The 13074-nt window shown below is 43.2% G+C and overlaps 1 protein-coding gene across 1 annotated transcript in view; it reads left to right on the top strand.

Moving 5' to 3' along the window:
- Positions 1-13074, top strand: part of LOC135573814 (hormonally up-regulated neu tumor-associated kinase homolog A-like) — a 78029-nt gene that overhangs the window by 53100 nt on the left and 11855 nt on the right. Inside the window, 4 exon segments of the mRNA XM_065024017.1 lie at positions 340-475; positions 5709-5836; positions 7311-7437; positions 8211-8379. Coding sequence (XP_064880089.1) covers positions 340-475; positions 5709-5836; positions 7311-7437; positions 8211-8379 — 560 coding nt within the window.

The following is a 13074-nucleotide window of genomic DNA, read 5'->3' as shown; positions in this document are numbered from 1 at the left end:
TTGGTCAGACAGAACCTCTGGTGTCTCCAGTAGCTTGGTCAGACAGAACCTCTGGTGCCTCCAGTAGCTGGGTCAGACAGAACCTCTGGTGTCTCCAGTAGCTGGGTCAGACAGAACCTCTGGTGTCTCCAGTGATAGAACTCATTTTTTAACCATCCATGCTCATTAATAACAGATAATATACATTATAAAACCAAACAGCTCATTAATAACGTTCAGAAGTTTGGGGTCACTTAGAAATGTCCTTGTTTTTCCACCTTTCTAACTAGTTCTGTCTTTATGTTGCTCCTCCCTCTTTCACACCTAAATGACATTCAGAACCTGTCTCCTCCCCTGCAGATTTTGGTCTCAGTAACTGTGCAGGGATCCTGGGTTACTCAGACCCGTTCAGTACGCAATGCGGGAGTCCCGCCTACGCTGCTCCAGAACTACTGTCCCGCAAGAAGTACGGCCCCAAGGTGGACGTCTGGTCCATGTGAGTATGCTCTGGGTTTTTTTTTACACGTTATTTCTTAAAACCTCTTGCTTCTACTTGGGATGCTTGCGTCCCAACTAGAGCTCTGGAAATGCAAATGCGCTACGCTAAATGCTAATAGTATTAATTAAAACTCAAAAGTTCATTAAAATACACATGCAGGGTATCAAATTAAAGCTACACTCGTTGTGAATCCAGGCAACAAGTCAGATTTTTAAAATGCTTTTCGGCGACAGCATGAGAAGCTATTATCTGATAGCATGCACCAATACACTACAACACAAAAGCACAGCAGGGGACGTAAACAAAATAATTAGCATTTCGGCGTTACACAAACCGCACAATAAAATAGAAAACAGTCATTACCTTTCACCATCTTCTTTGTTGGCACTCCTAGATGTCCCATAAACACTATTGGGTCTTTATTTCGATTAAATCGGGCCATATAAAGCCAAGATATCGTTATATGTAGACTGTGTGATAAACGAAAAAAACAGCGATTTCACAACGTAACGTCATTTTTTTAAATTCAAAAAGTAGACGATAAACTTTCACAAAACACTTCAAATACGTTTGTAATGCTACTTTAGGTATTAGTAAACGTTAATAAGCGATAAAAATCATCCTTAGGCGATGTAAAAATCATTAGCTGTCGTCTTGGAAAAAATTTCACGAGAGAGCTCTTCCGGAATGATCTGGGCGGAGACCGGAGGTAAGTGGTGCCCCTGTTTCGGTTCAACCAAGAATCAAAGATGATTCAATTCACAAGACTCTAGACAACATGGGGATGCTGTGGGAGTTGAATGCTCGGTCTTATCTAATTCGGCTCACTGTTAACAATTGCTGGAAGTGGCGCAAGGATATTTATTTCCATTTTCTGTGATCAGGTTTTCCTGCGCTTTCCGATGTAACGCACGTTATGTTATAGCCACAGTCGTGATTTAACCAGTTTTAAAAACGTCCGAGGGTTTCCTATCCACACATTCTAACCATATGAACGTACTATATTCCTGGCATGAGTAGCAGGGCGCTGAAATGTTGCGCGATTTTTAACAAAATGTTCAAAAAAGTAGAGGGTAGGAGCAACAGGTTAATAGCTAGGTTACTCGTTGGTTATTACTGCACGGTCGGAACTAGAAGCACAAGCGTTTACATTAACATCTGCTAACCATGTGTATGTGACCAATAACATCTGCTAACCATGTGTATGTGACCAATAACATCTGCTAACCATGTGTATGTGACCAATAACATCTGCTAACCATGTGTATGTGACCAATAACATCTGCTAACCATGTGTATGTGACCAATAACATCTGCTAACCATGTGACCATTAACATCTGCTAACCATGTGTATGTGACCAATAACATCTGCTAACCATGTGTATGTGACCAATAACACCTGCTAACCATGTGACCAATAACATCTGCTAACCATGTGTATGTGACCAATAACATCTGCTAACCATGTCTATGTGACCAATAACATCTGCTAACCATGTGACCAATAACATCTGCTAACCATGTGTATGTGACCAATAACATCTGCTAACCATGTGTATGTGACCAATAACACCTGCTAACCATGTGACCAATAACATCTGCTAACCATGTGTATGTGACCAATAACATCTGCTAACCATGTGTATGTGACCATTAACATCTGCTAACCATGTGTATGTGACCAATAACATCTGCTAACCATGTGTATGTGACCAATAACACCTGCTAACCATGTGACCAATAACATCTGCTAACCATGTGTATGTGACCAATAACACCTGCTAACCATGTGACCATTAACATCTGCTAACCATGTGTATGTGACCAATAACATCTGTTAACCATGTGACCAATAACATCTACTAACCATGTGTATGTGACCAATAACATCTGCTAACCACGTGACCAATAACATCTGCTAACCATGTCTATGTGACCAATAACATCTGCTAACCATGTGACCAATAACATCTACTAACCATGTGTATGTGACCAATAACATCTGTTAACCATGTGACCAATAACATCTGCTAACCATGTGACCAATAACATCTGTTAACCATGTGTATGTGACCAATAACATCTGCTAACCATCTGCTAACCACTACGTCTCATGTCTACAACAATACGTCTCATGTCTACCGTTCACAACAATACGTTTCATGTCTACCGTTTACAACAATACGTCTCATGTCTACAACAATACGTCTCATGTCTACCGTTCACAACAATAACCATGTTTCATCTGCTACCGTTTACAACAATACGTCTCATGTCTACCGTTTACAACAACTAACTGTCGTCTCATGTCTACCGTTTACAACAACTACGTCTCATGTCTACCGTTTACAACAATACGTCTCATGTCTACAACAATACGTCTCATGTCTACCGTTCACAACAATACGTTTCATGTCTACCGTTTACAACAATACGTCTCATGTCTACCGTTTACAACAACTACGTCTCATGTCTACCGTTTACAACAATACGTCTCATGTCTACCGTTTACAACAACTACGTCTCATGTCTACCGTTTACAACAACTACGTCTCATGTCTACCGTTTACAACAATACGTCTCATGTCTACCGTTTACAACAACTACGTCTCATGTCTACCGTTTACCGTTTACAACAATACGTCTCATGTCTACCGTTTACAACAATACGTCTCATGTCTACCGTTTACAACAATACGTCTCATGTCTACCGTTTACAACAATACGTCTCATGTCTACCGTTTACAACAATACGTCTCATGTCTACCGTTTACAACAACTACGTCTCATGTCTACCGTTTACAACAATACGTCTCATGTCTACCGTTTACAACAACTACGTTTGTCAACAACAATACGTCTCATGTCTACCGTTTACAACAACTACGTCTCATGTCTACCGTTTACAACAATACGTCTCATGTCTACCGTTTACAACAACTACGTCTCATGTCTACCGTTTACAACAATACGTCTCATGTCTACCGTTTACAACAATACGTCTCATGTCTACCGTTTACAACAATACGTCTCATGTCTACCGTTTACAACAATACGTCTCATGTCTACCGTTTACAACAACTACGTCTCATGTCTACCGTTTACAACAATACGTCTCATGTCTACCGTTTACAACAATACGTCTCATGTCTACCGTTTACAACAATACGTCTCATGTCTACAACAATACGTCTCATGTCTACCGTTTACAACAATACGTCTCATGTTTACAACAATACGTCTCATGTCTACCGTTTACAACAATACGTCTCATGTCTACAACAATACGTCTCATGTCTACCGTTTACAACAATACGTCTCATGTCTACCGTTTACAACAATACGTCTCATGTCTACCGTTTACAACAACTACGTCTCATGTCTACCGTTTCCAACAATACGTCTCATGTCTACAACAATACGTTTCATGTCTACCGTTTACAACAATACGTCTCATGTCTACCGTTTACAACAATACGTCTCATGTCTACCGTTTACAACAATACGTCTCATGTCTACCGTTTACAACAACTACGTCTCATGTCTACCGTTTACAACAACTACGTCTCATGTCTACCGTTTACAACAATACGTCTCATGTCTACAACAATACGTCTCATGTCTACCGTTCACAACAATACGTTTCATGTCTACCGTTTACAACAATACGTCTCATGTCTACCGTTTACAACAACTACGTCTCATGTCTACCGTTTACAACAATACGTCTCATGTCTACCGTTTACAACAACTACGTCTCATGTCTACCATTTACAACAACTACGTCTCATGTCTACCGTTTACAACAATACGTCTCATGTCTACCGTTTACAACAACTACGTCTCATGTCTACCGTTTACAACAATACGTCTCATGTCTACCGTTTACAACAATACGTCTCATGTCTACCGTTTACAACAACTACGTCTCATGTCTACCGTTTACAACAACTACGTCTCATGTCTACCGTTTACAACAATACGTCTCATGTCTACCGTTTACAACAACTACGTCTCATGTCTACCGTTTACAACAATACGTCTCATGTCTACCGTTTACAACAATACGTCTCATGTCTACCGTTTACAACAATACGTCTCATGTCTACCGTTTACAACAATACGTCTCATGTCTACCGTTTACAACAATACGTCTCATGTCTACCGTTTACAACAACTACGTCTCATGTCTACCGTTTACAACAATACGTCTCATGTCTACCGTTTACAACAACTACGTCTCATGTCTACCGTTTACAACAACTACTTCTCATGTCTACCGTTTACAACAATACGTCTCATGTCTACCGTTTACAACAACTACGTCTCATGTCTACCGTTTACAACAATACGTCTCATGTCTACCGTTTACAACAATACGTCTCATGTCTACCGTTTACAACAATACGTCTCATGTCTACCGTTTACAACAATACGTCTCATGTCTACCGTTTACAACAATACGTCTCATGTCTACCGTTTACAACAATACGTCTCATGTCTACAACAATACGTCTCATGTCTACCGTTTACAACAATACGTCTCATGTCTACAACAATACGTCTCATGTCTACCGTTTACAACAATACGTCTCATGTTTACAACAATACGTCTCATGTCTACCGTTTACAACAATACGTCTCATGTCTACAACAATACGTCTCATGTCTACCGTTTACAACAATACGTCTCATGTCTACCGTTTACAACAATACGTCTCATGTCTACCGTTTACAACAACTACGTCTCATGTCTACCGTTTACAACAATACGTCTCATGTCTACAACAATACGTCTCATGTCTACAACAATACGTCTCATGTCTACCGTTTACAACAACTACGTCTCATGTCTACCGTTTACAACAATACGTCTCATGTCTACCGTTTACAACAACTACGTCTCATGTCTACCGTTTACAACAACTACGTCTCATGTCTACAACAATACGTCTCATGTCTACAACAATACGTCTCATGTCATTCACACACCCTATTTCTCTGTCAGAATAAATACTTCTAGACTGTAAACAGTATCTATTCGAACTACGAGATCACTTCTCAACCAGTTCACTAGAACTAATTTATTATGACATTTATTGGTGGCTGGGTGAGTGTTGTACACGGCTGGGTGACGTTCCTGTTTCCATCACTAGAACTCATTTATTGGTGGCTGGGTGAGTGTTGTACACGGGTGGGTAACGTTCCTGTGCATGTTGTCCCTTACAGAGGAGTGAACATGTACGCCATGCTGACCGGCAGCCTTCCCTTCACCGTGGAGCCCTTCAGTCTCAGGGCTCTGCACCAGAAGATGGTGGACAAGGATATGAACCCTCTACCGCCCTCTCTCTCTACAGGTACACACAGAGACGAGCGCACAGAGACGAGCGCACAGAGACGAGAGCACAGAGACGAGAGCACACAGAGACGAGAGCACAGAGAGACGAGAGCACAGAGACGAGAGCACAGAGACGAGAGCACAGAGACGAGCGCACAGAGACGAGCGCACAGAGACGAGAGCACACAGAGACGAGCGCACAGAGACGAGAGCACAGAGACGAGAGCACAGAGACGAGAGCACAGAGACGAGCGCACAGAGACGAGAGCACAGAGACGAGAGCACAGAGACGAGAGCACAGAGACGAGAGCACAGAGACGAGCGCACAGAGACGAGAGCACAGAGACGAGCGCACAGAGACGAGAGCACAGAGACGAGAGCACAGAGACGAGAGCACAGAGACGAGAGCACAGAGAGACGAGAGCACAGAGACGAGAGCACAGAGACGAGAGCACAGAGACGAGAGCACAGAGACGAGCGCACAGAGACGAGAGCACAGAGAGACGAGAGCACAGAGACGAGAGCACAGAGACGAGAGCACACAGAGACGAGCGCACAGAGACGAGAGCACAGAGACGAGAGCACACAGAGACGAGCGCACAGAGACGAGAGCACACAGAGACGAGAGCACAGAGACGAGAGCACAGAGACGAGAGCACAGAGACGAGAGCACAGAGACGAGAGCACAGAGACAGACACAGAGACGAGAGCACAGAGAGACGAGAGCACAGAGACGAGAGCACACAGAGACGAGAGCACAGAGACGAGAGCACAGAGACGAGAGCACAGAGACGAGAGCACAGAGACGAGCGCACAGAGACGAGAGCACACAGAGACGAGAGCACACAGAGACGAGAGCACAGAGACGAGCGCACAGAGACGAGCGCACACAGAGACGAGAGCACAGAGACGAGCGCACAGAGACGAGAGCACAGAGACGAGAGCACAGAGACGAGAGCACAGAGACGAGCGCACAGAGACGAGAGCACACAGAGACGAGAGCACAGAGACGAGCGCACAGAGACGAGCGCACACAGAGACGAGAGCACAGAGACGAGCGCACAGAGACGAGAGCACAGAGACGAGAGCACAGAGACGAGCGCACACAGAGACGAGAGCACAGAGACGAGCGCACAGAGACGAGCGCACAGAGACGAGCACACAGAGACGAGCGCACAGAGACAGACACAGAAAACAAATGTGCCAAAACAAGTGGCTGGCAGCAGTTTTCTTGTTTTTCAAATCCCAGATTGTAGCTTTAACAAATTCTCACCCCATTCCCTCTTCTCTCTCTTTGTCTCTTTCCATTTCTCTCTCTATATCCCTCTCTCTGTCTCTCTCTCTCTCTCTCCCCCTCTCTCTGTCTCTCCATCTGTCTCTCTCTCCATCTCTCTCTCTCTCTTTCTCTCTCCTTTCATCTCTCTCTCTCCCTCCCCTCCTCTCTCTCCCCCCATCCCCCTCTCCCTCTCCTCTCTCTCCCCCTCTCTCCACAGCGGCCATCTGTCTAATGAAGAAGCTGTTAGAACCAGATCCAGCTAAGAGACCCAACATCCACCAGGTCATGTCTGACTCCTGGCTACAACTGGCTAACGCTAACACTGGAGCACCCTACCTCAACAGGTATACACACACACAGGTCAACTGGCTAACGCTAACACTGGAGCACTCTACCTCAACAGGTATACACACACAGGTCAACTGGCTAACACTGAAGCACCCTACCTCAACAGGTACACACACAGGTCAACTGGCTAACACTGAAGCACCCTACCTCAACAGGTACACACACAGGTCAACTGGCTAACACTGAAGCACCCTACCTCAACAGGTACACACACAGGTCAACTGGCTAACGCTAACGCTAACACTGGAGCACTCTACCTCAACAGGTACACACACACAGGTCTGATGGCTAACGCTAACACTGAAGCACCCTACCTCAACAGGTACACACACACAGGTCTGATGGCTAACGCTAACACTGAAGCACCCTACCTCAACAGGTACACACACACAGGTCTGATGGCTAACGCTAACACTGAAGCACCCTACCTCAACAGGTACACACACACAGGTCTGATGGCTAACGCTAACACTGAAGCACCCTACCTCAACAGGTACACACACACACAGGTCTGATGGCTAACGCTAACACTGAAGCACCCTACCTCAACAGGTACACACACACAGGTCTGATGGCTAACGCTAACACTGAAGCACCCTACCTCAACAGGTACACACACACACAGGTCTGATGGCTAACGCTAACACTGAAGCACCCTACCTCAACAGGTACACACACACAGGTCTGATGGCTAACGCTAACACTGAAGCACCCTACCTCAACAGGTACATACACAGGTCTGATGGCTGACGTCTCTCTGTCTCTCTAGGATCCACATTGAGGAGATCAACCACATGGTATTACTGCATATGACAGAGAGGATGGGCTACAAACACAGCGAGGTGCTGAGTGCCGTGCTCACCAACAGAGCCTGTCACACTCTGGCTGTCTACTTCCTGCTCAACAACAAGATGAAGAGGCTCTCCAAGGAGTACAGGGTAGGTTAGGAAACACTACACTTTATAATAACACACTTACAGGCTAGGTTAGGGTAAACAACACCTGGAATACAGGCTAGGGTAAACAACACCTGGAATACAGGTTAGGGTAAACAACACCTGGAATACAGGTTAGGGTAAACAACACCTGGAATACAGGCTAGGGTAAACAACACCTGGAGTACAGGCTAGGGTAAACAACACCTGGAGTACAGGCTAGGGTAAACAACACCTGGAGTACAGGCTAGGTTAGGGTAAACACCACCTGGAGTACAGGCTAGGTTAGTGTAAACAACACCTGGAGTACAGGCTAGGTTAGGGTAAACAACACCTGGAGTACAGGCTAGGCTAGGGTAAACAACACCTGGAGTACAGGCTAGGCTAGGGTAAACAACACCTGGAGTACAGGCTAGGTTAGGGTAAACAACACCTGGAGTACAGGCTAGGTTAGGGTAAACAACACCTGGAGTACAGGCTAGGCTAGGGTAAACAACACCTGGAGTACATGCTAGGCTAGGGTAAACAACACCTGGAGTACAGGCCAGGCTAGGGTAAACAACACCTGGAGTACAGGCCAGGTTAGGGTAAACAACACCTGGAGTACAGGCTAGGTTAGGGTAAACAACACCTGGAGTACAGGCTAGGTTAGGGTAAACAACACCTGGAGTACAGGCTAGGTTAGGGTAAACAACACCTGGAGTACAGGCTAGGGTAAACAACACCTGGAGTACAGGCCAGGTTAGGGTAAACAACACCTGGAGTACAGGCCAGGTTAGGGTAAACAACACCTGGAGTACAGGCCAGGTTAGGGTAAACAACACCTGGAGTACAGGCCAGGTTAGGGTAAACAACACCTGGAGTACAGGCCAGGTTAGGGTAAACAACACCTGGAGTACAGCCGATCCTTTGTTGTCCATCCTAATACTTTAAGAAGATATGACAAAGAGCTGCTAATTCAATCTGGACAAGGTAATAACAGGACTGGTCCTTCACTAACAGGACTGGTACTTCACTAACAGGACTGGTACTTCACTAACAGGACTGGTCCTTCACTAACAGGACTGGTCCTTCACTAACAGGACTGGTCCTTCACTAACAGGACTGGTCCTTCACTAACAGGACTGGTCCTTCACTAACAGGACTAGTTCTTCACTAACAGGACTGGGTCTTCACTAACAGGACTGGGTCTTCACTAACAGGACTGGGTCTTCACTAACAGGACTGGGCCTTCACTAACAGGACTGGGCCTTCACTAACAGGACTGGGCCTTCACTAACAGGACTAGGCCTTCACTAACAGGACTGGTCCTTCACTAACAGGACTATTCCTTCACTAACAGGACTGGGTCTTCACTAACAGGACTGGTCCTTCACTAACAGGACTATTCCTTCACTAACAGGACTGGTCCTTCACTAACAGGACTGGTCCTTCACTAACTGGACTGGTCCTTCACTAACAGGACTGGTCCTTCACTAACAGGACTGGTCCTTCACTAACAGGACTGGTCCTTCACTAACAGGACTGGTCCTTCACTAACAGGACTAGTTCTTCACTAACAGGACTGGGTCTTCACTAACAGGACTGGGTCTTCACTAACAGGACTGGGCCTTCACTAACAGGACTGGGCCTTCACTAGAAACACATCTGGACAAGATAATAACAGGACTGGTCCTTCACTAACAGGACTGGTCCTTCACTAACAGGACTAGGCCTTCACTAACAGGACTGGTCCTTCACTAACAGGACTATTCCTTCACTAACAGGACTGGGTCTTCACCAACAGGACTGGTCCTTCACTAACAGGACTGGTTCTTCACTAACAGGACTGGTCCTTCACTAACAGGACTGGTTTTTCACTAACAGGACTAATCCTTCACTAACAGGACTGGTTCTTCACTAACAGGACTGGTCCTTCACTAACAGGACTGGTTTTTCACTAACAGGACTAATCCTTCACCAACAGGACTGGTCCTTCACTAACAGGACTGGTTCTTCACTAACAGGACTGGTCCTTCACTAACAGGACTAGGCCTTCACTAACAGGACTGGTCCTTCACTAACAGGACTGGTCCTTCACTAACAGGACCAAATAGATCAGAACACTTGAGACTGTAAATATCTGTAGAACAACACTGTTTTTCCCTTAAAGGAAACCACCTGTTAATAACAGGAACTTACTGTAATTATATTCTCTGTTAAACCACCTGTTAATAACAGGAACTTACTGTAATTATATTCTCTGTTAAACCACCTGTTAATAACAGGAACTTACTGTAATGTAAGGAAACCACCTGTTAATAACAGGAACTTACTGTAATGTAAGGAAACCACCTGCTAATAACAGGAACTTACTGTGATTATATTATCTGTTAAACCACCTGTTAATAACAGGAGCTTACTGTAATGTAAGGAAACCACCTGTTAATAACAGGAACTTACTGTAATGTAAGGAAACCACCTGTTAATGACAGGAACTTACTGTGATGTAAGGAAACCACCTGTTAATGACAGGAGCTTACTGTAATGTAAGGAAACCACCTGTTAATGACAGGAGCTTACTGTAATTATATTATCTGTTAAACCACCTGTTAATAACAGGAACTTACTGTAATTATATTCTCTGTTAAACCACCTGTTAATAACAGGAGCTTACTGTAATTATATTCTCTGTTAAACCACCTGTTAATAACAGGAGCTTACTGTAATGTAAGGAAACCACCTGTTAATGACAGGAGCTTACTGTAATTATATACTCTGTTAAACCACCTGTTAATAACAGGAACTTACTGTAATTATATTCTCTGTTAAACCACCTGTTAATAACAGGAGCTTACTGTAATTATATTCTCTGTTAAACCACCTGTTAATAACAGGAACTTACTGTAATGTAAGGAAACCACCTGTTAATGACAGGAGCTTACTGTAATTATATTCTCTGTTAAACCACCTGTTAATAACAGGAGCTTACTGTAATTATATTCTCTGTTAAACCACCTGTTAATAACAGGAGCTTACTGTAATGTAAGGAAACCACCTGTTAATAACAGGAACTTACTGTAATTATATTCTCTGTTAAACCACCTGTTAATAGCAGGAGCTTACTGTAATGTAAGGAAACCACCTGTTAATAGCAGGAGCTTACTGTAATGTAAGGAAACCACCTGTTAATGACAGGAACTTACTGTAATGTAAGGAAACCACCTGTTAATAACAGGAGTTACTGTAATGATATTCTCTGTTAAACCACCTGTTAATAACAGGAACTTACTGTAATGTAAGGAAACCACCTGTTAATGACAGGAGCTTACTGTAATGTAAGGAAACCACCTGTTAATGACAGGAGCTTACTGTAATTATATTCTCTGTTAAACCACCTGTTAATAACAGGAGCTTACTGTAATTATATTCTCTGTTAAACCACCTGTTAATAACAGGAGCTTACTGTAATGTAAGGAAACCACCTGTTAATGACAGGAGCTTACTGTAATTATAGTCTCTGTTAAACCACCTGTTAATAGCAGGAGCTTACTGTAATGTAAGGAAACCACCTGTTAATAGCAGGAGCTTACTGTAATGTAAGGAAACCACCTGTTAATGACAGGAACTTACTGTAATGTAAGGAAACCACCTGTTAATAACAGGAACTTACTGTAATTATATTCTCTGTTAAACCACCTGTTAATAACAGGAGCTTACTGTAATTATATTCTCTGTTAAACCACCTGTTAATAACAGGAACTTACTGTAATGTAAGGAAACCACCTGTTAATGACAGGAACTTACTGTAATGTAAGGAAACCACCTGTTAATGACAGGAGCTTACCGTAATTATATTCTCTGTTAAACCACCTGTTAATGACAGGAACTTACTGTAATTATATTCTCTGTTAAACCACCTGTTAATGACAGGAACTTACTGTAATTATATTCTCTGTTAAACCACCTGTTAATAACAGGAACTTACTGTGATGTAAGGAAACCACCTGTTAATAACAGGAACTTACTGTAATGATATTCTCTGTTAAACCACCTGTTAATAACAGGAACTTACTGTAATGTAAGGAAACCACCTGTTAATGACAGGAGCTTACTGTAATGTAAGGAAACCACCTGTTAATAACAGGAACTTACTGTAATGTAAGGAAACCACCTGTTAATAACAGGAGCTTACTGTAATTATATTCTCTGTTAAACCACCTGTTAATAACAGGAACTTACTGTAATGATATTCTCTGTTAAACCACCTGTTAATAACAGGAACTTACTGTAATGTAAGGAAACCACCTGTTAATGACAGGAACTTACTGTAATGTAAGGAAACCACCTGTTAATGACAGGAGCTTACTGTAATTATATTCTCTGTTAAACCACCTGTTAATGACAGGAACTTACTGTAATTATATTCTCTGTTAAACCACCTGTTAATAACAGGAACTTACTGTGATGTAAGGAAACCACCTGTTAATAACAGGAACTTACTGTAATGTAAGGAAACCACCTGTTAATGACAGGAGCTTACTGTAATTATATTCTCTGTTAAACCACCTGTTAATAACAGGAGCTTACTGTAATGTAAGGAAACCACCTGTTAATAACAGGAACTTACTGTAATTATATTCTCTGTTAAACCACCTGTTAATAGCAGGAGCTTACTGTAATGTAAGGAAACGACCTGTTAATGACAGGAACTTACTG

Source organism: Oncorhynchus nerka, linkage group LG10, assembly GCF_034236695.1.
Source record: "Oncorhynchus nerka isolate Pitt River linkage group LG10, Oner_Uvic_2.0, whole genome shotgun sequence".
Classification (NCBI taxonomy): Eukaryota; Metazoa; Chordata; class Actinopteri; order Salmoniformes; family Salmonidae; genus Oncorhynchus; species Oncorhynchus nerka.
Note: the sequence above shows the minus strand (reverse complement) of the source record. Positions and strands in the feature narration are given on the sequence as shown.